This window comes from Camelus bactrianus, chromosome 23, assembly GCF_048773025.1.
Source record: "Camelus bactrianus isolate YW-2024 breed Bactrian camel chromosome 23, ASM4877302v1, whole genome shotgun sequence".
Classification (NCBI taxonomy): Eukaryota; Metazoa; Chordata; class Mammalia; order Artiodactyla; family Camelidae; genus Camelus; species Camelus bactrianus.
Window position 1 is genome coordinate 18,457,222 of NC_133561.1, and position 25,115 is coordinate 18,482,336.

Here is a 25,115-nt window from a genome sequence, read left to right on the forward strand (position 1 = left end):
GCTCTACACTGGAATTTGACACAGCATTGTAAAATGATTATAAATCAATAAAAAATGTTAAAATAAGTTTATGTTCTGAATCAATACAAATACTGTAAAACATGAAAATATATAGATTCTGAAGTTGTTTTTTGAGTTATGCATGAACTGATAAATGGAATTGAGTCATAGACGTCTTAATTTACTGTTTTCCTGTCTAAAACTGTCTCCCATTGTGTTTGTTTCTTAATGCAATATTTTAATTTCCCTTTTCTTTCATGCTAATTTGTGCTTATTGTGCATCATTGTTAATTTTCAACTATGAGAACAGAAAACATTACAGTCAGTATTGTGAAAAAAAGTCTTAATTACATCTTGTATTTGTAGTAATGGAAGAAAATAGGAAAAAGTAAATCAAGAAGGTTGTCTTTGAGAAACTGGTAGATATATAATGTGCCCTTGACGTTTAGACCAAGGTTCAGGTGTGTAGAGTGAAGATGATGCCTAAAATTTTTATAAGATTGTGTGGTTTTGCTTCAAACTCAAATGCAGTTGCTTGAAAGATTTCTTTGTAAGTCTTTTCTGGGGTATGCTGCTGTTAGTAAGTCTTATGGTAAGACATAATCCTAACAATGTTTTAAAAGCACAGTTTTTAATATCATGGTAAGAAATGGAATAGGCTGTAAAACTGACGCTATTACAGGCTGGTTTCAAGTGGTATGATTGCTTCACTTATTTATGCAGATCTGATTTGGCTTTTAGATGAAAAGGATGAGCATCTTTTTTACTCAAGCAATTGGGACAATAAGTATGTTATACAATGTTGTTACGTAGTGATCTAGTAATAGCCTTAAGAAACATTTTCTACTTCCTAATTACTGTTGAGAAATAAGAGCTCAATGTGAATTATGTTAAAGACATTGAGTAGTTTTTGACAAGAGTTGTCCAACATTTAGATGTTTCACTCTAAATAATGTCATCTGACAGATCAGTTGGGTCATTACCTTGGGCTACATGTTATAGTTGTTTCTCCCTGGTAAACTTCCAGGAGGCTGATCAAAACTGGAGGTTTTATCAAAGGAGTTAAGGACGATCCCTTGTAATTTAGACAAGTGTCAAATAAAATATGCTCTTTAGATCATTTGGTCCAAATTGCCCCAGCCTTGTTTTACTAGGTGTAATTCTTTTTCAGCTGGACATTTACTCAGACTCCGAATAGAGCCAAAGGTGCTTTCTCAGAGACCCACTGGCACTGGTATGGTTCATTCCTCCTGCTCACTGAAGGCGTCTATCAGCCTTCTAGACTTTCAAGTGAAAACTCTTCCACCAAAGCTATGGTTCTCCCTTTAATCAGTAATCAAAATATCAACACTCTAGTTTCCTGTCATGAGAATGACCTTGAATTTGTCTGCTTCACCCACTCTCAGACCAGATGAAGGAAAGAAAATACAGATATATCCGAGTTAGTATATACCAACTTAACTTCCCTCCGAATGACAAGAACAGTCATGGGAAACTCTGTGTTAACTTATTTATCCAAGATTCTTTAATGTAGAACATTTTAGAACTTCTGGTAAGCTAAATATATTTCAAATCTCTAAGCAGGGTCTACATTATGTAGTGTTTTTCAAACTTATTTGACAGTGGAACCGTATTTTTTTAGGGCTCTTATAATATGTTTGTACTTGCTAATTGCTAATCCTGGCTTAACCTCTTGAACAATAGAAACCTTTTGTTTTCCACTGAGTTATGTTTTAATATTATAATTTTTCGTGGGTACTGACATTAGAAAGAGCTCTATGAAAGACCATTGTAGTTATGAACTGTTGTTAAAGACACCGTCCAGTGTGCTGATTAGCATTCTTCGAATAAATCCGTTCTGTGATTTAATACTTTGTAAAGCTATGTGTTTTTCCTTTCTGTCAGTTAAGAATTATCTAAGCCATTATGTTGTTGTTTGTTTGTTTTTTTTTGCCTTGCCTGTAAGGCAACTCAAATAAATGTAGTGCACAAACACAATAATTATTTAGCTCTCATGTTTAGCATACTAAGAATTTAGGCTCTCCCCCTTTATATTTATTTAGCTTGGTAGTTAGATCCCAGCTCTTGAGCCCTACTTCTTTCATCTTTAATGTAAGGACAGTATCTACCATTTGGATCATTTTGAAAGTCAAGTGAAATATTAATTGCTTAGCAATGTGACTGAGAAACTATACAATGCTAAGCAAATGCTAGAGGACTTTTTTTCTCCATAATTTTAACATTTTATGTTTGAAATTTTACGTTTTATTTCCTACTCATCTTTACTTTGAAGCAACTCAGTTTTATTTAGAAGTGAGTGAAATATAAATACTGAAAAAAAAAATGACAAGCATCACATTAAGAGCATTGCTGTAGTGGATATGAAGGAATGAAGTGAAGCAGCTATGAGCAGAGTTGATAAAATAGCGATGTACCCCTTGTAAACACTGCCTCCAAGGTCTGGTTTATTAGCAATCAGAGCAGACAAACCACGTCTTCACCCAGCATCCTGACATGGGCAGTCTTCTGAGCAAAATGCTGGCTTGAACTTGAATCTGAGTCACAGTTTCCAAGTAGCTACAGCTACTTTTTGGTTGTGCTGCATGTTTGTGTTATAAGTTGAGAAGAGAGAGTTCTTCTAGGGGGATTTTATAGGTCCACAGTTTGGGAAGCAGATTTATAGTTTCCAAAATAAGACTGAGTATGAGCAGCAGGCATTTCAGTGATGAAACTTCCAACTATCATTTGGAAAAGGATATATTAGATATTTGGTCTAGCTGTCTCCCACTCTCCAGGGGTCAGTACTAGATACTCTGGATTTTATTTCCATTTAGAGCTAATCCCTTGTAAAGGGAGCTGTGGCATTTCTGACCCCAGACTCATGAATAATGCCCTTCCATTTAGTCCTCTCCTTCCTACTGTTGAGACATTGGTGACTGGCTCTGTGTCTCTTCAGTCACACGGGCACATGACTGGGATCCTGGGTTCAGTGACTGTATAACTTATCATCCAGACTGCACTTCTCAGAATAAAAAGGGGCCCTGTTAATAATAATTAGGCTAGGACAACATAAATAAACCAAGACAGTCTGGGGCAAACTTGGTCATTTTATCTAATAATCCCTTTCTGTGTTGTCTTCAAAGACAGAAAAGTTTTATATTTTTTGTTGTTAGCTCTCCTGGTATTTCTGTGCCTGATACATCAGCACAGAAATTCAAAAAGCTATCTGCCTTGTTTTGATTTTTCTGAACCATGTGTTTTGTTTTCTAATTCAGAGTGATATTTTCTTTTTACATTCAAAATCACCGTCTATTATTGAATCCTATTCAATCCCCTAAAAAAGTCTATTATAAATTATTAAGTAAGACATAATGATTCTTTCTTTGGACGCTGCCAGGCAGGTAATAACCATGGGGCACATTAAAGGACAGATGAAATGGACGCTCTGGATATCCACGCCGGGTAATTGCACACTTGGCAAAGACTGCCTCCTGGATCATGGATAGTATTAGCATGTTGCTTTCATTTTCTATTTGCAGTTGTATTTAGGCTGTTGAAATTAAATGAATGCTGACGACTCTCCACTTTCAAAACCAGTGTAAATGAAAGTTAAATTTTTGCGTCTTATATGCCCTCTCCACTCTTGTCTTAACAGAAAAAAGCTTGGCCAGACCACAAGCGAGAATGCAAATGCCTTAAAAGCTGTAAACCCAGATATCCTCCCGACTCTGTCCGACTTCTTGGCAGAGTTGTTTTCAAACTTGTGAGTATAACGCTTATGGAATACGCTTGGGTTTTAATTTGACATAAACACTTACAGTTGTATATATTACTCGTGTTTAAGGCTGAATTTAAATCCATGTTAAGGTAGAAGGTGGATTATTCCAGGGAGTATCCTAAGGAAAAACGTGTTCTTTTCTTATTAATCACATTATTAGGGGCAGTGATGAAGTGCAGCTCCCCTTCTTTGAGCAGAGAAAGATTTATTTTGCAAGGCCAAGCAAGGAGAACAGGTGGCTCATGCTCAAAGGCCCCAATTCCTACATGGCCCCTTTTTGAAGGCCCTGTGTGTGATCTCTTAGGAACAGAGACATAAGGTCCTCCGTTTGGGGTGTGAGATGTTAGTGATGTCTGTTACATGGCCTTTATTAATTTCCTACTAAGAACTAACGCATAGGGTGAGTATGTAATTTTTTTGGTTGCCTCTTCAAGTGAGATTTTAATTTGATGATAATTAATCTCACATGAAAGAGTGCTTATCTTTTTTTTTTTTTTTTTTTTTTTTAAAGCTAAGATTCATTTAAATTGTTTCTCCTGGCTCCTTCCCTACTCTGCCAAAGTAGCTAGCGGATTCTGTGAAATATCTGCCTGGTGACACCTTCCAGGTTTTTTTGTTGTTGTTTTTTGGCCAGGCTTTAGCATGAATATCTCTTTATTGTAGGCATCTGTCCTGTTGTTTATTAACTTTTTTTTGGCAGTAAGATTTTATAGAGGGTTTCAGGAATGTAAAGTAGTACACCTAAAACTAATACCATGTTATATATCAATTACATCTACTAAAAACATGGATTTAGAATACCAAATGGACGTTGTCTTTGGACTGAATATACGTCACATATACTTACTACTGTTTTCAAATGTGTATATTATATTCAACTAAAATACACAAATTGATTTCAAAGCTATAATAAATTCAGAGCAACTTTGTCATTATGCATTTCTGTAATCACTGGATAATAAAAGTATAATCACTCATTTGAGTCTGAACTTTTTAAAAAAACTTTATTAATATTGAATAGAGAACCACTGTTACCGCAGAAATAAGTTGCTTCAGAATCACCCAATGTACTAGTTCTCAGTCTCCACCTCTGACCTGAATCAGAATCTAATAGAAAGCAGTTGTATTAATAGTTACTTTCTGTTGAGCACTTACTGTTTCCTGGCCCTGTGCTAATTGCTTTACATGATAAGCCTTATTTCATTCCACATCTCAGTGCTATTATTACTCTTGTATTTCTTATAAGGAAATGGGCCCCTCTTGACTCAAGGTTAAGTAACTTGTCCAAAGTTTCACAGTTTGTAATAAATTCTTATTTTTATTCATCCATCTTTGCTTTTCTGTGATAATTAGTAGTGAAATCCTTACCATGATACAAGTCTGTGGTAGAACTGGGGAAAAAAAAGTATGGAAACTTCGTATAAAAGAGTTTTGTGTTTGAAAATTAAACTGGTGAGTGAAGTCACAACATGGATTTTATTTTTAAATTATGACTGATTAAATATATGTCTAAGAAAGTGATGAAGAGATGGAGTATACAGAATATTTTCTTTTTAATAGACTTGCAGTTAAATATCTAAAAATACTCAAATATTTACATATTGGAGCACTTGAAATTGTTTTTGGTGTTTTCCCTCTTTACTTCATAGATGGAAGAAACACCCTCTGAATCGGAGAAACTTTACTCATTTTCTGATCTGGAGTCAAGTAAGTGATGGTCTATCAGCATCTTAAAAATCCTCTCATTTATTTGCTGAGCTGATGAGTTGCTTTATTTTGAGCTTTATTTCTCTGTCTCTTTATTATGTGCGGCAACAAAACTTCTCTTCTCATATTTTTATATAGACTGACACATTACCCTGTTTATTTTATTCCAGGGTAGCTTTGGCCATGTATGAGTTTGTAAAGTGTGACAGAGGTGTCCAAGTTAGCCAGTGAGGGAGGGGAGTATAACCCTTAGTCCAGCTGACAAAATAGTTTTACTTCTATTTCTCCCTTCCTCTTTCCCTTCTTCTGACTCTTGATTTCTTTTTGATATCAGGGAATAGTAATGTGAACAAGAGGTTTCAGGGGACATTTAAGTTCCCCGGTCCTTTAGATAATGAGGAAAGAAGGTCCAGGTGACTTAGGCTCTTGGACAGCACTGAGCATTGTTGCTCTGAATTACCGTGGTGGTGGCCAGCCTTCTTGAGAATGCTGAGAGGCTTTGCACATTTGTTAAGTAAATGTAGGGTTTATTTTTCCTTTCATATTGGCACAGATCCTGTTCAGGGAAGTTGTGAATGACTTCAGCTCATAGTAGCAAGAGCTCCTGGAGTAAATTTGCTACATAGTTTTATATTTCTGGATGGAGGCAAATAAAATGATCTAGTACAGATTTATGGTTATGGGATCCTAAGTGCCAATGATAATAAATTATTATTTAAGAAATCATTGGGTTAATTGTTCTGTTGAACAAGTAATTTAAAGAAAATATGAAGACCTGACATGAGCAACAGAGTTATGCTATAGTTCAACTTGATATATCTTTTCAAGTTTTAATAGAGAACTAATTAGTCATTTTTCTTTCTTGTATTACTGCTAGGTAATTAACATCTCTTGCAGTGAGTTTGAACATTAGCCTTGCTCAGTAGCAATGTCATACATGCTGCCTTAAGTGAGCTGCCCTCAAATGTTGTTAATATGAATTGTGCACTGTTAGCCTTCACACCCCTTTGTGTTATAAATTAAACTGAGTTTTTAAAGGGGTGATATACTGGCTTTGGAACTTTCCCCTTCTGTTCGGGTTGAAGCAGTATCATTTCTTGTTTATTCAACCTGGAAATAACTTGAAGATGAGGTTTCCTTGGTTGATTCATGTCTTCTTCTTAATGTACTTTCTACTTGACAAATTTCGCCAGTTTGAACTTCAGCTGAACTTTTCAGTTCTCCCTTTTTTTTTTTTTCATCTTTCTTTTGAGATGATACTGCTTATCAGTTAGTCATGAGCTGGTTGTAAATTGTTTCATGGAAAAGTCTGCTTAAATTGACTGACTAAATAAGCATTTCTGGTGGTTTGAACTTGTGTGCTGGCTGATGTAGAAAATCTGCGAACACACATCATTACCGGTTTTGGTTTTAGTGTTTTTTCATCTGTGTGTATATTTATTTTGTTTTGAAAGGTGTTTGATCTTATATTGTAGATGAAATTTGGCAGAAATTTAATTGATAACATATGTACAATCATTTGTAGTTGTCAAAAAATAAAAAGATATCCATTTGATCTCTGTCATGATGGAATCTAGGGCAGGGAATATCTGGTTTAACAGCTACCATTGAACACCTGAAAATTATCCATTGAAAGTTCACTGTGTGATTGTGTTACTTATTTTCTCTTTTAAAAAGATACTAACAAACTGACTGAAGACAAGAAAGAGGGCCTCAGGCAACTTGCGTTGACATTTCAACATTTCATGAGAGAAGAAATACAGGATGCTTCTCAGCTGCCACCTTCCTTTGACATTTTTGAAGCCTTTGCAAAGGTAAGTGTTAACTTTGGTGCCTTTGCTGTTACCATAAATCGACCCTTTGCTCCTTACTTTGTTGTTGATCCATGAAAACCCAGGACCCGTCATGCCTTTATCACTCCCCTACCTTAATGAGTGAAGAATGAGAGAGTGTATTGCTTCACGTTGGGAAGGGTATTACTTTTCCTGCTTCATCAGTATTCTTATCAGTGGCTCATGTATGTTCATTGTCAGCCCACAGAGCTCATCCTCAAAGGAAGAGTGTGCTTTCTTTTCTCAAAGTTAACACATTCCATTATTTCTTACTAGTGGATTTAAGTTTGCCGCTGGATTCGTTTAGTTTGGTGGTAGTTGTTTCAGTGACGGAACTCGTCTTTGAAGTGAAAAATTTATTGGAATCCGTTTCTTGATTAAGTGAATTCAAAATAATGTGAAAATATAAGCATTTCTGATTTAAAAATATTTGCCTAAAATTTTGTTTAAATGTTTCAAGTCACTAAAAGGTTAAGGATAGAAAATAGGTGTTGTTTAATATTTCATCATGATCTCTTGGTAATAGGTACCTGAAGTGCTCCTTTTGCAAAGGATTCGGAGGGTTGGTTTGTGTCCAGGGAGAAAGAACACACTCATTGATTCTGGATATCTACCTGGGATAGGGACAAAGGAGATGATGCATCTTTCATTGCTATGTGTTTGCTATCCTTACTTTCTCATAGTGTCTGGCTTTGTTTAAATATTTACTATATTTCAGTAATAAGTAAACTTTCACATTTGAGGGTGATTTTGTCCCTTTTTTTTTTTTTTAACAATTTGTAAGCACACATCCAATGACATATTTATCTCGTGAATATTTTGGAAGTATGTCTTATAGTCGACTTATTTTCTAAGAATTTACATGTGATTAGTGTGATTGCTACAGATTTATTCTTGCTTTTCCCAAATGTGTGTGTGTGTGTTTTTTTTTAGGGTTCTTATGATTTTCTGATAATATCACCTTAGTATTACATTCTGGTTTGCCTGTAATTTAAACTTGATTTTAAAATATAAGGGTTACTTGCATCTGAGAAGTCTCTCATGTTTATGTAATATGCTTCTGAAAATTACAAGCTATAGTCACACTATGTGTATAGTGCACACAGGCTCTTTTGATGTTAAACACTATTCAAAGTAATACCTCCTGAAAGATAAAAATATACCTTATGATGACTGTAACTTCATTGTGTTTCCTATTGTTGGAAATGTTAAAGTGCCAATTAGTGGAGTTACTAGTATTCATAATAATGATTTAAAAATACCTTCTATTGCTCAATGTAAAATGTGAATTACTATCTTATTTCTCTTTTTAAATAATAATCTCATGTATTTTACAGTGAACTTTTCTTGTTGTGTATGGGGGAAATTCTGTCATGATTAAGCAGACAAAATTTTAATCATAAGCTAGCCTTGTCCCCACATACTTGTATTTGTTACTAATTTGCTACAAGAGCAAAACATACACATCTTTGTGACTTATGGGGGAGCTGGACTCATGTGTGATTTCTGCCTTTAAATGTTGGTTATCATCAGAGGAAAGCAGCATTAACCTATGGCTCCTGTACTTCCATGTAAAACTTTTATTTATGTTTTATAAATTGTGGCTATTTTTCTGCTTATAAATTGGCACTTAAAGGAAAACACTCTCTTCCCCCTCCCCCCTCTCCTCCCCCTGCTTCATTTTTTTTAAGAGAATAGTATAGTCTTAAATTTAGCTCACTGAGGTCCTGCCAAGCTCAGGGATGAGCCACTGAGCTTATAACTTTGCAAGTGTGTGATAATGCAGATTAAGACAAATGCGCTGGCAGTCGGTGGAGAATGCTGGACAGAATTGTATCCCTGCTGGTGTCCCCTCCCTGGCTTACTGGCATAGAATTAATGAGAGAGAAGAGATGGGCACTACAGACAGTGCTGCCCCCTGTGGCTGCTCCTGTGTGTGCAGCCTGACAAGAGTGGTTCCATGTGGACCTGCCGTCCTCACCCGGAGGAACTGACTTTTGAACTTATGCTTTAAAGAAAGCGGGCTTTCCCTGGCCTTGATGAAGAAAGTCCCATTTCATGGTTTGCTTTTCCTCCCACTCACATTCATTCGGGTTCTGTGCAGGTACTGGACATGCTAAGCTTATGCTTAGCTCATCTCGTTGTCATTTAAGATGTAAGGAATTCTGAGGGCTTTTCTAAATTTATTTCTATCTTAATTTTTTAAAAAAACTTTTGTAGACTTTTCCAAACATACACAAAAGTAGAGAGAGAATTCCAAAGAACCCTTACGTTTCCATCACCTGGCTTCAGTAATTTTCGAACTTGTTTTATATCTGACAGATTTCACACAGATGTTCTTTTCCTTTATTTTGATTTTTAAACATTCTTTGCAATTAGTCTTTGGTTATCAGGCCTCTTGGCCTCCTGAGAGAGGTGTTTGTTAGTGAATTCACTGACCAAATTAATCAGGGTGGGGTTTTATTTTGTTTTTTGGTAGGGCTGCTATGTGCAGAGCACTCCTCATCCAGGGTTAGAGAAATATGCGGCTAATTCTAACTCTGACAATTATCTACCAAGGCAGAGAACCTCAGCAGGTCAGAAATCTTACCTGGGGATATGTGCATATATGCCAAACTTGCACTGCCTGGATAGGAAAGAGGTTGTGGAGGATGAGAAGTTTCTTAATCCTGAGACCAGGTTTCATTCTCTGCTGAGCTGATGGCTTGATCTAATAGGAGACCATGATTAATTCCTCAAAAGTTGGCAGTTTATATTTTGAACTCTCTGGAGATTTCTTTTGAAAAATAGTGTGGTTCTTAGTGCTGATTGTGCTTCTGTTGCTTAAGACTTAAAAAAAATTTTTTTTTAATTGAAGCATAGTTGATTTACAGTATTTCAGTTATACAGCAAAGTGAATCAGTTTTTTATATACATATATTTTTTCTTTCTTTTTCAGATTCAAGATTTTTACTTGGAAAGCATACCCCACCCATTACTCCAGAGTCGTTACTTAGTCATTTTTTTCCAATTATATTTCCAAGTGTTCCTTTTTCCCTACACTTCCCCAATGTCAGTATTAGCCTCCCACTCCCCACCCCCACATAAATACACACGCACATACGTACACTCTCTTTTTCTCTCCTCTCTCTCAAATAGCAATGGGCTTTAGATTATAGAAGTTACTATATAAACATGTCCTTTCTCTTATGAATTTGTTGCCTGGCTATAAAACTTAAGTAGGAAGGAGAAATTTTTCTAAGGGAGGTTATCAAGGACTTCAGATAGGAAGCAGAAATTAATGGCATGAATTTCAGAAGAGAAGCTGGTGTTGGGAAACAGTTATAGACAATGGTCTAGAAATACTTGTGGAGAGTGAGGGGGTACTGATACCTTGAACCCCCTGGGCTAAGAAAAATATATTGACGCTCTGTGGAGAAGATTTGAAAAGGCAGTTGTTACCTGTGGAATACATGTTTCAGGTTATATTTAGTGATTACAACAAGAGTTTGAATAGCAGTGTGAAAAAAAATGTTTGTTTTACTTGAGGTAGTAATAGAAATTAGTGAGGGTAGTGACTTCCAGAATTTCTATAGAGGGGGATCTGCTTGGATGGAAAGATGGTAGTGATTTGCTTGAAGCTTTGTTTGAATAGCAGTTTTTTTTTTTTTCAACTTAGATTGTATATTGGGGGTGTGGCTGAATGGAAATTAAAGTATAAGGTGTGAAGAAGATGATGGTTGCTACTGACTGTAATGAAGGTGGCCGGAGGAAGGAGATGTACTGGAGATTTTGTCAGTGGAAACACTGGAGTCACATGTTTATTTATATGTTCATCAAAAATAGGGGCCAACTTCATCTCTGCTGCTCTTTTTCAGATTGTTTAGAGAAGGGAAGATGTATGTTTCTACCTCTACAAGCCCCTCCTCCTCCTCACTTCCCAGCGTTTTTTCCTTCCATTTCTATTTTGAAGTAAAATTTCCAGTTAGGTTTTAAAATGGATTTATCTTGATAAGACACCTGCTGTGGTTCAATCTATTGATTGAGTTCTAAACATGTGCTACAAATATAGAGAATGTATATATGAATAATGATGAATATAAACTCGAAAAGGTGAGAACATTACAGTTAGAGAGAGGACAAATTAAATGGGAGCCTGAGTGGTATGATCGTTAAGTCGCTTTTTCTGACAAGTAAGTGAAATTCTCTCAACCTCAATTTCCTCATCTGTAAATAGGAAAAATAATAATAACTATTTTAAAAAGCCAATTCTATAGCATTGTCTATAATATGTACAGTAGTTATTGATAATAACTACTTACAGATTAAATGCTCTATTTAAAGTATCTGACACATGTTATTAATTTCTACTACTGCTGCCCCAACGCCCCATCTGTACTTGGGATTCCGTTCTAAAACTTCAGTGTTTTACATCTCCCTGTGTTGTCATAGAGCCAAGAGTATAATCTGCAACTGATTGTTAACCAGGGTCTCAAATGGTTACCTACAATTATGCCCAGTGCAGGCATCCCATGCTGAGAATTACCTGTCTTGTTGAGAAAAAAAATTTGCAAACAGAAGAATTTGCAAAAGAGTACCTTTCCCCCAGTAATGGGCTTGGTTTCAGCCTGTAGCTGTTGTGGCCGGAAATCATTTACTATGTCCTGCATTCATAGCAGCCTCATGATGTCAAAGTAGCTCCTTGGGACTTCATATAGGAAGTATGAAAGCAAGCTTTCTATGTTGAGGGAAATGTTTCTCACACGTGCATCTTAAAAGGATGAAATTAGATTGTAAGAGAATTGTGTTAGCAGTCATATCAAAATTCACTGAAGTGACATGGAATGTATAGTATTTCTCTATTCCACCCCCCAAAATGTACATTTGTAATTATTAGTAATGGTTATTCAGAGCCTATACTTATATCAGCAGACCTGGTTTTGAGCTTTTTTTTATGCATAGGGTTGATTTCTTTTTTATTTTTAGTGATTATTGTACAGGCTTCTAGAAAAATATACTTTTTTCCCCTGGACTAATAACTTCCTTTTAAAAAATGCATTTGGTAGACTGATTAGAATACGATAAGCTCTGAACAATAGAATAGAAAATGGTCTAGTTGCATAAAGTGTTTCAAAAACAGACATTAAATTGGAAGCAACAAGAATAAAAGTGACCTTCCTGACCACAAAACATATGTCATTGTTAGTGCTGCCAGAGCTCTGCAAAGTACTTTTTAACTCAATAATGTTGTACAACTCACACAGAATTTTTTTACTAGAAATTCCACATCTGTTTGAGGAGATGTTCCCTCTTTTTTCCTTTTAAACAATGATTTTCCTGATAATATGTTATTTTTATTCTTTAGGGCACATCTGTGATCTCCAGAGCTTGCCTTTCCAAACTCTAATTTTTAATGCTGTTAATTCCAGCTGGTTTTGCAGTATACACTGTGGTTGTATAGATTTGAAAACGGGAATTTTAGAAGGGTTTTTTTTTTTGTTTTTTTTTTGTACTCTTAAAGTTTACATTCAGTTTCATTCTGAGTAAATTCTGTTTTGTTTGGGGAGAATTTTTTTTTTTCCTGGAGAAGCAGTGGAGAATGGGTTAAGATAGACAGGAATCTTGCTAATTAATAGTATGAAAGGAAGTCATAATTTAATATTTTTGACTGAGGTATGTTAGAAATAAGACACAAATGATACTATATTGAAGATGAAGTACTTGCATTTGCCTGCTATGTGCTGTTAGGGTGTTAACAAATAGCCTATGTGATATTCTGCCATAATGTCATTTTAGAAAAATATATGTCATCATGGAGGAAAAAAAATGCTAAATAACCCATTTTTTGGTCTTTTATTCACCAAAGAATGATGCATCTCAGTGGAAAAGCAAGAATAAACTTGTTCATGATATATTCAGTTTTTAATCTTAAATTTTCTGTTCAGTTAGCCCTCATTCTGGATCTATTGATGCTTCATTACTTCAGTGTTGCTGGTAGGCTAGTTTGTGGGATGAATATTTCCACCGTTATTTTGAAAGGTCAGGGGTGGGGTGTGTGTGCACGTGTGTTTACCACTTGAGGGGTTCAGGTTATAGGACCAAGTTTTAGAGCCTTTTTGTTGATCAGCTCAGTTGGGTTTCGCTACTGTAGCATGCTATAAAGTAGTAAAGAAAGCAATCTTTTGAATTAATAAAGTGATGTATTACCTAATTACAAAGTTTATGTGAAATGGCAGTATGATAACTTTGACTGCATTACTAAATGGTCCCAGTGACTGATCAGATGTGCCTGAATTCCATTAAGGAAAAAGTAGGCCATTAAATATTTAATACTGAAAGCGAGCAGACACACCAGGATTGCTAACCTCCAGTCACCGGGGTGCACGTGTCTATACATTTGGAGGTGGCTGCTACATGAGACATCTCTCCTGTCTGCTCACAACAGCTGCTGGAAGACTGAGTTATTGGGGTTATACTTCTCTTCTGGTTTTAAGTAAAGCAGGCACACAGCCAGGATGCTCAACTGCACGCAGATCCCTGCATTCTACTTATGAAATGAGGATGCATTTATGATTTATGTTTTTTTACAGTAGGTTGAATCTGAGTAGATTCAAGAGACAGTTATTCTCAAAAATATTCTTCCAAGTAAAGTGACATTTGTGGGACATTTGGGCTTTCAAAACAAAACAATTCATGTGTTTTTAATGATGATATTTATCTGTTATGTTCTTCATTTTTAACCATTCAGTTAATACTTCTCTTTATTTATGTGTAAATAACCTGCGATGAGGTGGTGTATGTTTATCATAGTTAAGGACCAGATGCCAGGTAACTTCTGATGTTCAGAAGGATAATTAGTAAATTCTTAATCAGCATTTTCACTTATACCTATGTTGGTCAAGGTTAATCACTTACATATGGCTAATGCTTTGATTAAAACTATTGATGGATAAACGTCTTTGCCAAGCCTGTTGCCTTATCTATTTGAGTGTATAACTTGCTAATTCAGATAGAGATAATATTTGCAGGATGACAGTATGTCATTATGAAATAGCAGAGGTTACTGTGTTGCTTTGGCCTTCCCTTTAGTGGCAGGAACGTCTACTAGAGTACTGTCTCTCCCTACTAGAGTGCGACTTTCTTAGAGCTAGGAATTACATTTTATTTATTTTGAATCCCTAGAAATCTTCATTTTTTACAATAGGTAACTTAATTGTTGACCGAGTGAAAGATTGAATGAAAACTGTACATTTTCTGTTTTAGGGAGTGTACTTTGTTAAACATATTTTAAAATTATTACATTACTGTAAATGTACAAGACTGGGTAAAATAACAATCTTTATCATGGTAGAAATTCATGGTAAAAATTCGGTTAGCTGATAGCTCAGAATCACAGAAGCTGCCATTATCCTAAATTCTTCAGGAAATGATGAATCATTACATTAATTATTCCAGAGTTCAGCATACCTTTTCTGTAAAAGCCCACATTATAAATATTTTAGGTCTTGTAGGCCAGCAGGCAGAAGTGAATTATTACTGGTGATTTGTAATGCACATTGAGAGGGCTACTTATGGTCTTGGTGGCAACCCTTGACTCTTCCATTATAGTTGAAAGTGTCCACGGATAATACATAAGTGGGCGGGCATGGGTGTGTTCCAGCAAAACTTGGTTTGTGGACACAGAACATTGATTTTCATTTAATTTTTACTTATACCCAAATATTCCTTTTATTTTCCTCCAGCCTTTCTAAAATGTAAGAAAACATTCTGAGCTTGTAGGCTGTGCAAAAACAGGTGGTAGATCAGATTTAGTGGGCCATTGTTTGCCAACCCTTAAATTATTTGATTCTTCCAAAAGGTTTTTTTTATGCACAGTAGGAGACAAAATACGCTATCAAAAAATTCTCAAATTAAAAAAAGGTAGGAAATATTTTACTTGTTACCTTCTAACAAGCTACTGGCTCTACAGTTTTGCATTGCCAACCACATTTGTAAGTACAGTATGTATACAATAGTTCTTTTTTTTTTGAATTTATTATTTTTTTAACCCCAAGAAAATTTGATTCAATAACTCTAAAATGTTGTAATTCAGTAATAGTAGAAGAGATGTATTTCATTAAAGATTAGGAAGAAATAAAATTCTTAAATTAAAAAACATGTACTTTATTAACGTCTTATGTACTTAAACTACCATTGTTTTTTGTTTTTATTTTCTTTAACTGCAGATGTTGTATTTTGTTATTTCGTCTTGATATGAAGTGTAAAGATATAATTTTGAAGTAGAATTATTTTGACCATATAACTCGGGTTCAGAAAGTTTTGGTTGGTTGGTCAGATATTTTTCTTAGATTGCAGCAGATACTGCTCTTAGACTTTACATTGTGATTTGACTGTTTCTATTATGAACGAGAAGGAACTCTTGTAGGATAAAAAAGTGTTTTAGGAGTATGACACTAATAGTCTCGAAAAATTGTGATAAACTGCTGTGTTTTTATAAATTTTATAATAGGCAGAAAAAGAGTGACATTTTTGATGACAGAAATTAGACTATTTGATGTGGAAAATAAGGTAACTTGGTATATTATAAAGGTAGGGAGGTGAGTTTGGGGATGGCTTCTCTAAGTTGCAAAAAAAGTGTCCTGATCAAGAGAGAAAAAGCCCAACTACTATTTGAAAGGGTCAATTTTCATTAAATTTTTAATTTTCAGTGCCTAGTGGTATGTATTTAAAGAGACCTATGTAGATAAATGCTCCTTGTTGTAAAGGATGACGAAAGAAGGACAGAAAGCCCTGTCATATTTGACAAGCTCACCATGGTTCAGTGTCTGGAAGAGCTTTGTCACTAGAGTGGTCCAACGGTGTGTCAAGCTACCCTGGCATGGCTTGGAGCTTTCTGTCCCTAGAGGAGTTTCATTCTAGATTAGAAGCACATGTCCAGATGAGTTATCTCCATGAATAAGGTAGAGTTAGATGGATGTCAAGTGCTCTTTGAGTTTGTCATATTCATGGTGCATCATGGAAGCATGTAGTATGTCTTTACTCACCCTCTCTATCCAAGTCCAGCTTATTCTTAATGTTTCAGTTAAAATCTTTGGTAAAATCCATCTGACTAGGATTGAGCCTTCCCTGTTGTAAAATCAGTAGTCACTGGTATTTTCTATGTCAGTCATTCGGCAGCTATGAATATTCCCTCTTTTTGTTAGCTGTGTATCTTCATTTCCTACATTCCCTTGTAAACTGTGAGAAAAGAGTCACGTTACCCAATTCCTTCCTTAAGCAGTAGAACGGTACAGTTTTAGGGCTGAAAAGATCACAGAAACTGTCCGGTTCTATGGCCCCCCACTTCCTCTCCTCTTTCTCTTTCCAGGATGCATCAGTTGTGGCTCAGAGAAGATTAACAGTCACCTAGTGACAGGATGGATGTTAAAATGTAGGTCTTTTCAGCTCAAACACTCTCCTGATTGATACCCACATGCTCAAGAACTATTAGCTATAATCACCATGCTATCTAATAGACTCCCAGAATGTCTTTATCTTATAGCTGGAAGTATTTACCCTTTGACCAACATCTCCCCATTTCCCAGGACCACCCCTCTCTATTCCTTATATTGAAGATTATCAATATAAAGCTGGAAAACTAAGAATAAGTTATACCATAAGATTACACTGATCAGCATTTGAACTTAGATTGTTTCTGTAATGATGAGTTTCAATCTCAGAGACTCTGTATGGCTGTGTTTAAATGATGTGGCTTTCCAAACCATCTGGATACATTCCTTTCAGATAACTCAGTTATAAACAGAATGCTGTATTATATACTTGATTGTATGTGGATTTGTCTTGTATTCCTCATTTTTTATCTCATACTTACCAGGAAGCCATTGGATATTAGACACTGGTCTTTGTCTTATATTAATAGATCAAGGGACAGTGGAGGGATTTGTCACAAGTTGCCTTGTGCTACACTCACCCAGTGTTACTTTCTATTTTAATTTTTTTTTACTCTACTAAGTACTTTAACAAATATAATCACACTTACTAATGACAGCAGCCCTCTGAGTTACATTGTTGTTGTTCCTTTTGCCGATGGTGGAATGCTTAAGGTTCCATTATTTTTAAATAAAGGAACTGGAGCTTTCACATGGCTATCATGATTTCAAATTTTCTCTATTCCACCATATTGCATTTTGTGCTGTTAGCTCTTTATTAAAGCTCTAATTATGGACTACTGTAAGCTGTAGGAGCAAAATCCAGAGTGAAAGAAATAAGAGTATGTATTTGATGATATTTTTATCACTAATACTGAAGTATTGCTATAGGCAAAGCTTTAAATTATTTAATGAGGATTCCTGCTATTTTCATTCAGGTGGTGCATCACATCTTACATGTCTCTTTCCTTCCTATATTCAAACCTAAATAAGTGCTGGGAGGGTGGGTTTTTCATATCAAATATTTCTGAGCTGATGTGGCTTCAACTCTATGTGAAAACAAAAATAATTGAAAAAATTTGCATGGAGTTGAGCTACCTTTTGAAATCTGGGTTCCATAACCTTGAAGTACTGAATATTAAAACATTAATTATTCAAGAGCCTTCAGCTTGGTTCTGTCTTGTTTTCAAGCCATTACTGGACGTTTTTTTGTAATTCTATAAATATTAGCATTTATGGATTAAAACATTTTATAATGTGATAGAATATGTATTAATATAGAAGAAAATCGTCTTTGGCTTCTTTGGCACCTATTTTTCTGTTACAGGTATTTATTTGACCTTACAATTTATACCTGATATTAACGGTAGAAGAAAATAACTTAGAAATACTGTCTTTGAACAAATGTCAAGTAAAAGTATTGGAATTCCCTGTGACCAGACATGGCAGTCGTGGGTGCTATTTCAAGTTTTAATTAACATTTCATTTTAGTTTTGTAGCTTAGGAAAGATTTATCAAGGCACGGTTCATGCAGAGCTCTTTCATTAGGATCAGCTGAATTAGGAACAGCATTAAAAATACCATTTACAGCACTTTCTTTTCTATCCTTCTCCCTACCAGGGGTGGCAGTATTTTGTTGAACTAACAGGGTCGGCTCAGCATCTGAAGAGGCCCATGTGATTTGCTGGTTGTTGTCCTGGGGTGTGGTTCATCCTTCACAGCCTTTCAGGGGCTCTTGGTGATGCAAGTTTAGAGCCAAAGTGGGTAAGAGATGTTGTTTTGGTGCCTCAGAAGTCTTTTGTAATAGTAGGTGACCGTTGGTTTTCTTGTCCAAGATTCCCTAGAATAGTACCCACGTAAACCTCAAGTTTGCAGATCTTAAGGTGTGATATTGTCTAAATCTTTTATCTGCTTTCTGTGGCATGACCTGCCACTGATCCTCCTCCTACCTCTCTTACCACTTTGTTTAAAACATTATCATTTGCTGGTTCTCTTTTGATCTTTTGAAGGACAAGCATCTCGCTACCATGGTCTGACTTGCTGAGCCTTGTGTTTGCTCTGATCTCCAGCTCCATATTTTCTTCTTATTAAAAATCTTCACTTGCAGGGTCTGTTTTAACTTCAGATTCATCGTGAACAACGCTTAAAACTCTTGTCTTATCCTCAATAAGATGTGCTGTTTCTCCACCTTTTCTATCTTTCCTCTTAGCATGGTGGCCTCCTGAGTCAGGCACACCAGAAATCTCAGGGATGCCTCTGAATATTCCCTCTCTCTTCCCATCTATGTGCCCTTCTTATGCTGCCTTTGAAATCTCTCTTAACTGTTTTCTTTTTATATATTTTTTTGCCACTTGCCTAGTTAAGGTTCTTTTTATCTTGCCTGTGAGGCTCTATTATTTTTGCCTCTCTTTCCTTGTATCTCAACCCCCCCCCTTTTTTTGTACTGCCATTAGAAATACATTAAAAAAAAGAGCTGATCATTTGAATCCCCCGGTTTAAAATGTTGATTTTCTATGGCCTATTGTATAAAATCAGGGTTTTAGAATATGGCATTTGAGGGTGCTGCGAGCCCTCATCCTGTGCTACTTCCCTGCTGCTGGATGACCACCTGGATAGACTGTAACTTGAGGGGTGTAGCCATTAGTGACCAGCAAGCTGTAGGGATTCAGTCAAGGCATGCTTTCACTCCTTTACATTGTTGCATTGTCACCTGCGTTTTGCTTTTACTCCCTCACATTATTGCATTGTCAGTATGTTTCTTCACACTTCCAAAGCTTGATGATATCTGCGGTATTGTTGCTATGACAGTAGCAAACAGATGTAGGCAGGGCAAGTATGTCCTCAGGATCAGGAATTATTTTTAACAGGCTAAGATATTTTTTGAGCCAATTTGTAAAGCTGCCCGTGTATATGAGAATACACAGGAGAGGTTTATCAAAGCCAGTGTGACAAATCAAGCAAGACCTGGTTATGGCTGCTCTGTGTATATGGCAGGGTGTGTGTGTGTGTGTGTAAATGGTGAAAATCATTGTGTTCCTTTGGATCCTAAGGTAGTGTGCTTCTACCTCTAAGTCACTGATTTGACAGAGGAAGTTTAGCTTTGAATACTAATCACCAGCAGTACTCAAGTGGTCTTCTGCTTTGTCAGTACTGCTGAGTTTGATAATTAGAGAATTACAAGGATGTGATCAGATTTTGGAAACCCGTTCCTAGAAGATAAGTATGTGTATTTGCTAATGGTTGTCAGGCAGACTTCTCGCTTTTCTTTAGAGCAGTGATAATTGCTAAAGATAATTTTTTTTATGCTGAAAATATTTCCCTCTTATCAGTGGTGTTTGGATGATCTTTGCTGTTTCTTACCGCCTGAAAGTCACTAAAGAGATGCCTGCAAAGTCCTTTGCATTTTGTGGAAGCAAGGCATTATGCTCTATATTTAAAAATGATTATCTTTCAGTTTATTGGAGTAGAAGTGTATTTTCCACATGGCAAGGAATGTTTAGACTCAGATGATTTTGGTATTTGAAATTTCCTTTGAACACAGCTTCATGCTTTCAATTACGAAATAATATAGTGGCTCAGTGAGTGTGATAAATCACATGATACTAGTAGTTCCCGGCATTTGGAGTACTCTAAATTCTTGCTGTTTGTCATTTTCCCTTACAGTCAAGATTCCTTTCTTAATTCCACCCTTTGCAAGTACAGTTCTTTCCATTCTTCCTGGAAAATTCCTTTTCATTCTTCAGAATTCCCTTCAGATGCCTCTTTTTCTAGGAAGTCTCTCAACTTCCTTGGGCATGTCCCATTATGACAGGAATGGGGAAGTAGACATATAGAATACAAGTGGATAAAAATAAAGAGCAGCCTTGTCTATCATTTTATCCCTCCAACCAGGAGCTGGTGTCACAAGTTGGCCAGTTTATCACAAAAGGGCACAGCTGAACACTCTGGTCCATTGGAATTGAACCCCTGACAAAGATGAATGGTAGCTTCTCACATCTATACATTTTGAAAGTCTTTCCTCCCATCTATTCATGTCATTTTCTCTTTTTAGGGAGTTCTATCTCTTACCTTTCTGGTCCTCTCTGAAGAATCAAAGGATTCATGGTTTTTGAAAAAGCAGATCTTTAAAAACTACCAAGTTACTAATTGTAGTTATCTTTGTATCAAAATGATAAACACAGGGATTAAATGGTGTACAGTCTAATCTATTTTTCTTGAAAATCTTGCTTGTGAATTTAATTTCCATAAATAAGATAGCAGATTATGTGAAGTAGGAAAATTTGGAGATCAGCAGGGTCCTGAATCTTTTTGTGGAGGAAGATTTATTTTGGTAAGCTCATCGCTCTGTTTTAAAAATGTGGATTTCCACATGTTGTGTCTAGTTTTTTCCTAAGTCATGGCACATTTGTGGTTAAATCTTTTTGTTTTCCTTTTGCAGGAACCAGTTGTTTCTTGAATGGGCTTTACCAAATTCTTGGGGCCCATCTGCACTTAGATTTGTAGACTTGTTTGGAATCTGCTTTGCTAAATTGTAATTCACAGGATTAATGATTAACGACTAATGTAATGCTATGAAATTGGCTTTTTAAGCCTTTTGGTCATGAAACCACTCAGCAAGTGGCTGGCTTCCTCTTTTCCAAAACCTAATCAGTGTCCCTGGGAACATTTCTATGTGAAATACCTATTCCACAGTCCAGCTTGCTGTCTTCTAAGTAGAATTTCAAAGTCCAGTAACTTCAGCAGGTTTTCAAATCAACCACTGTAGACACAGAGCGTGAGAGACAAAATAGAATCCTGAAACTTTCTTCCTGGTATGTAGAGGAAATAAGGGTAGTATTCTTCATGCAGCCATTCAGTTCAGTTCAGTTCTGATGTATTTTTCCTGTTGGAGGTTTTGGCTTTTCTGTTCCTTTTTATAATAAACTGGTCAGATCACTGTACTGGTACTTGACTAGAGGAGTATAATAATCCAAGTGCCTGTTCTGTTTTTATCTGTATATATTTTACACTTTGACTTTTCCATTCGTGTCATAATATGATACCATGTTTAGAATTTGAGGCTCTTGTATGAAATGCAAAGCCTGTGGGGAGAGTGTAGGCCAAATACTTGTTAACACTAAATATTTTTGAACAATTTAAAAAATACTTATTGATTTTAGAAATAACTTTGATGTTCCCTTAGTTATATTAATATAGAATGAATGCTTTAAAAACTTATTTTAGTATAATTAACCTTTTAAAATTTTAGGCAAGGAAGTAATTGCACATTTTTGTAGCTGAATCCTAGTTTGGGTGCTTGTTTTGATATTATTTTTAGAATGTTGACATTGTAGTCCTTTTCATCTTTATTTTCAGTGACAGCAGAATCCTAAGCCTAAGAAAATGTGATTAATTCTTTCACATTGAAGTCATTTAATCGTTCTTTGCCTAACAGCTGCTTTTTATTCAGTACATTGAACATAAAATTTTAGAGTCCTTTGCGCTATCATAAATTTTAAATGTGAACCGTTCTTCCTCTGAAGTGTCATATGCTATTGTTTTGATTTGTCAGTTTGGTAGGCTGTTTTGCTAGAGATTGCTGTTGTAGTTGGCTAGGAGGGCATTCTTCTGGATGTAAACTCTTTCCCCAGCTTTGTATGTCACTATGGTAGTTAGTATTATGGACTGGCAGTAATGAGGTGGGGAAAAATTGCTTTGACTTGTCATTCCTAAGCTCCTTTTATTTCTGAAACATGTTGGAGAAGTGGAGAAACAGAGTGAAAACAAAGTAGGGAGATTCTTGGATATTTTTGGTGAAAAAGAACCAGCTTAATACATTTCAGCTCAATACATTTATACTGTCTCTGTTCACAGCACTGTATGGGAAGACAAGGGTAATTAAGACTTAGTTTCTGCCTCATCTGGTAGGAGACATGAAAGACATATATAAATAACTTAAATATATTGAAAGTTCCTTGAAAGCAGGGCTGTGACTATGCCTTACTCTTTTTGTTTTTAAATTTTGCATGCCAAACTCAGGACATTGTAGGTGCTCAGAATATTCTAGAGCAGACTATGGTAACTGTAAGTGTCTTGAGATGGAGATGTGGTGTGGGGAGATGATTTTGATCTGGGCCTTTAATGAAAGGTGTTGCAGGTGGGAGAGTCAGTGCTGACTTCTTAGAATTGAGCAGCCACTGTTCCACCTGGGCCAGTGGGGAGCCTGGAACTGAGAACTGGTCTGCTGTGACTTTGGATACAAAAGCAGAAGCTATCCAAGGAGACTTTTGCTGCTGGTTGAAGCTTAATGAATCTGATTATTTTTGGTTAGGAGCAGTTATTTAAGGTTTTGTTGGAAACTTATACCCGAGGCTGTTCCAGTGAGACTCACTTCCCTATGTGAGACCTCCACATGCCACTTGCTTTTCCCAATCCTGACAGAACCCCCTAATTCATGATGGTAACATTTTCAAGTGGGAGACTTGGTGGTAGGCTTTTGTTTGTTTGTTTTGCTTTTTGTTTTCTGCTTTTCAAAACAAACTGAGAAGTATCTTTTAAATGAAGAGAAAGAGTAGCGGTTGCTGTCTTAGGAACCTTGGTGATCTCAGGTTGTTAGGGACCCAGGAAAGAAGACAGTTTCAAGAAGGAGAAAAGGAGATGGCCAACGTAAGTAAAATGCAGAGTTGTTATGGGGGAATAAATTCAGCACTGAATGTAGCAATTAGAAATACCCTGGTGCTATTTTTATATTTTATGTGGACTAAAAGTGTGAAGACTTTTTATTTATTTATTTTTTAACTTCAGAACAGAAGTTGAGTGATTAGGCTTTTGGTATTTTTACCAAAATGATAAGTTGTTTCTCAGGATGTACTGCCCCTAATGAAAAGCTGAGTTACTCTTTTTCATTCTTAGGAAAAAATTCCCCTCCTTCCCTGCATTTGAACTCAAAATTATTTCTAGCTAAATTGGTATGTTAGTTCATTGACCTGAAAAATCAGCCAGTGTGTTTTGAAGTATTTCATGAAGAGCTACAGAGTCTTGGTGATTAAGGGTTTTGCAAACTTGGTGACTGTGTTATGTTCTATAATCAAAGTATCCAGATGAAGAAGAAGGAAAGTAAAAATAGTCTTATCTGAGCAATCATTTAGTTTAGCCAGTCCTTTGTAAAGCGTCTTTTTACAATATTAAGCTTAAAAGTGGTGCACAAGTTTAATTTGGGGGTTGCTTTACCTTACTAAACTGGAAGTGTAGATTTATTTTTATGTTATGTTGTGTGATCTTAGTATTGTACTAAGGCACTAAACTAAAGCGATTATCCATTGAAAAGCTATATGAGTGAGTGGCTCCATCATGCTGTGAAAGTATTCACTCACTGGCAGGGGATGTAGGACATATAAACCCGATTATGCTGTTTTGAATAAGGAGCAGCTTGAATGGCCAGAAATGTTCCTATTTGTAGATAGAGAATGTTACTTTTATTCATGAGTATTAAAACAGTAAAATGTATCTGTCTCAGTATAAGTTTTTGAAAAAAAAATATTTTAAGGAAAACAACTGGGCAGGTAAAGCTTGAAGATATGTTCTCTTGAATTTTTTTTTTTTTTTTGACTCAGCTCACAAATTCATTTTGCAGTGCCATTGAGAAGTTTCCTGAAATGAGTGGTGTGAGTACCTGGCTTACCTATCAAGTCTAGCTCTTTTTTTTTTTTTAAACATTTTTTATTGATTTATAATCATTTTACAATGTTGTGTCAAATTCCAGTGTTCAGCACAATTTTTCAGTCATTCATGGACATATACACACTCATTGTCACATTTTTTTTCTCTGTGAGTTATCATAACATTTTGTGTATATTTCCCTGTGCTATACAGTGTAATCTTGTTTATCTATTCTACAATTTTGAAATCCCAGTCTATCCCTTCCCACCCTCCACCCCCCTGGCAACCACAAGTCTGTATTCTCTGTCTGTGATTCTATTTCTGTCCTGTATTTACGCTTTGTTTTTGTTTGTTTGTTTGTTTGTTTTTGTTTTTGTTTTTTAGATTCCACATATGAGCGATCTCATATGGTATTTTTCTTTCTCTTTCTGGCTTACTTCACTTAGAATGACTTTCTCCAGGAGCATCCATGTTGCTGCAAATGGCATTATGTTGTCGGTTTTTATGGCTGAGTAGTATTCCATTGTATAAATATACCACATCTTCTTTATCCAGTCACCTGTTGATGGACATTTAGGCTGTTTCCATGTTTTGGCTATTGTAAATAGTGCTGCTATGAACATTGGGGTGCAGGTGTCATCCTGAAGTAGGGTTCCTTCTGGATACAAGACCAGGAGCAGGATTCCTGGGTCCTATGGTAAGTCTATTCCTAGTCTTTTGAGGAATCTCCACACTGTTTTCCATAGTGGGTGC

The 25,115-nt window shown here is 36.0% G+C and overlaps 1 protein-coding gene across 3 annotated transcripts in view; it reads left to right on the forward strand.

The window, feature by feature from the left end:
• SMYD3 (SET and MYND domain containing 3) overlaps nucleotides 1–25,115 on the forward strand; it is a 562,584-nt gene that overhangs the window by 112,634 nt on the left and 424,835 nt on the right. For 2 of the 3 annotated variants that reach the window (XM_010973568.2, XM_045509457.2), the window contains 3 exons: nucleotides 3,656–3,763; nucleotides 5,428–5,485; nucleotides 7,163–7,299. In XM_010973568.2, coding sequence (XP_010971870.1) covers nucleotides 3,656–3,763; nucleotides 5,428–5,485; nucleotides 7,163–7,299 — 303 coding nt within the window. Of the gene's footprint in view, nucleotides 1–3,655; nucleotides 3,764–5,427; nucleotides 5,486–7,162; nucleotides 7,300–21,516; nucleotides 21,536–25,115 lie in introns of those variants that run through there. The other variant, XM_074351719.1, reaches the window with a different exon arrangement.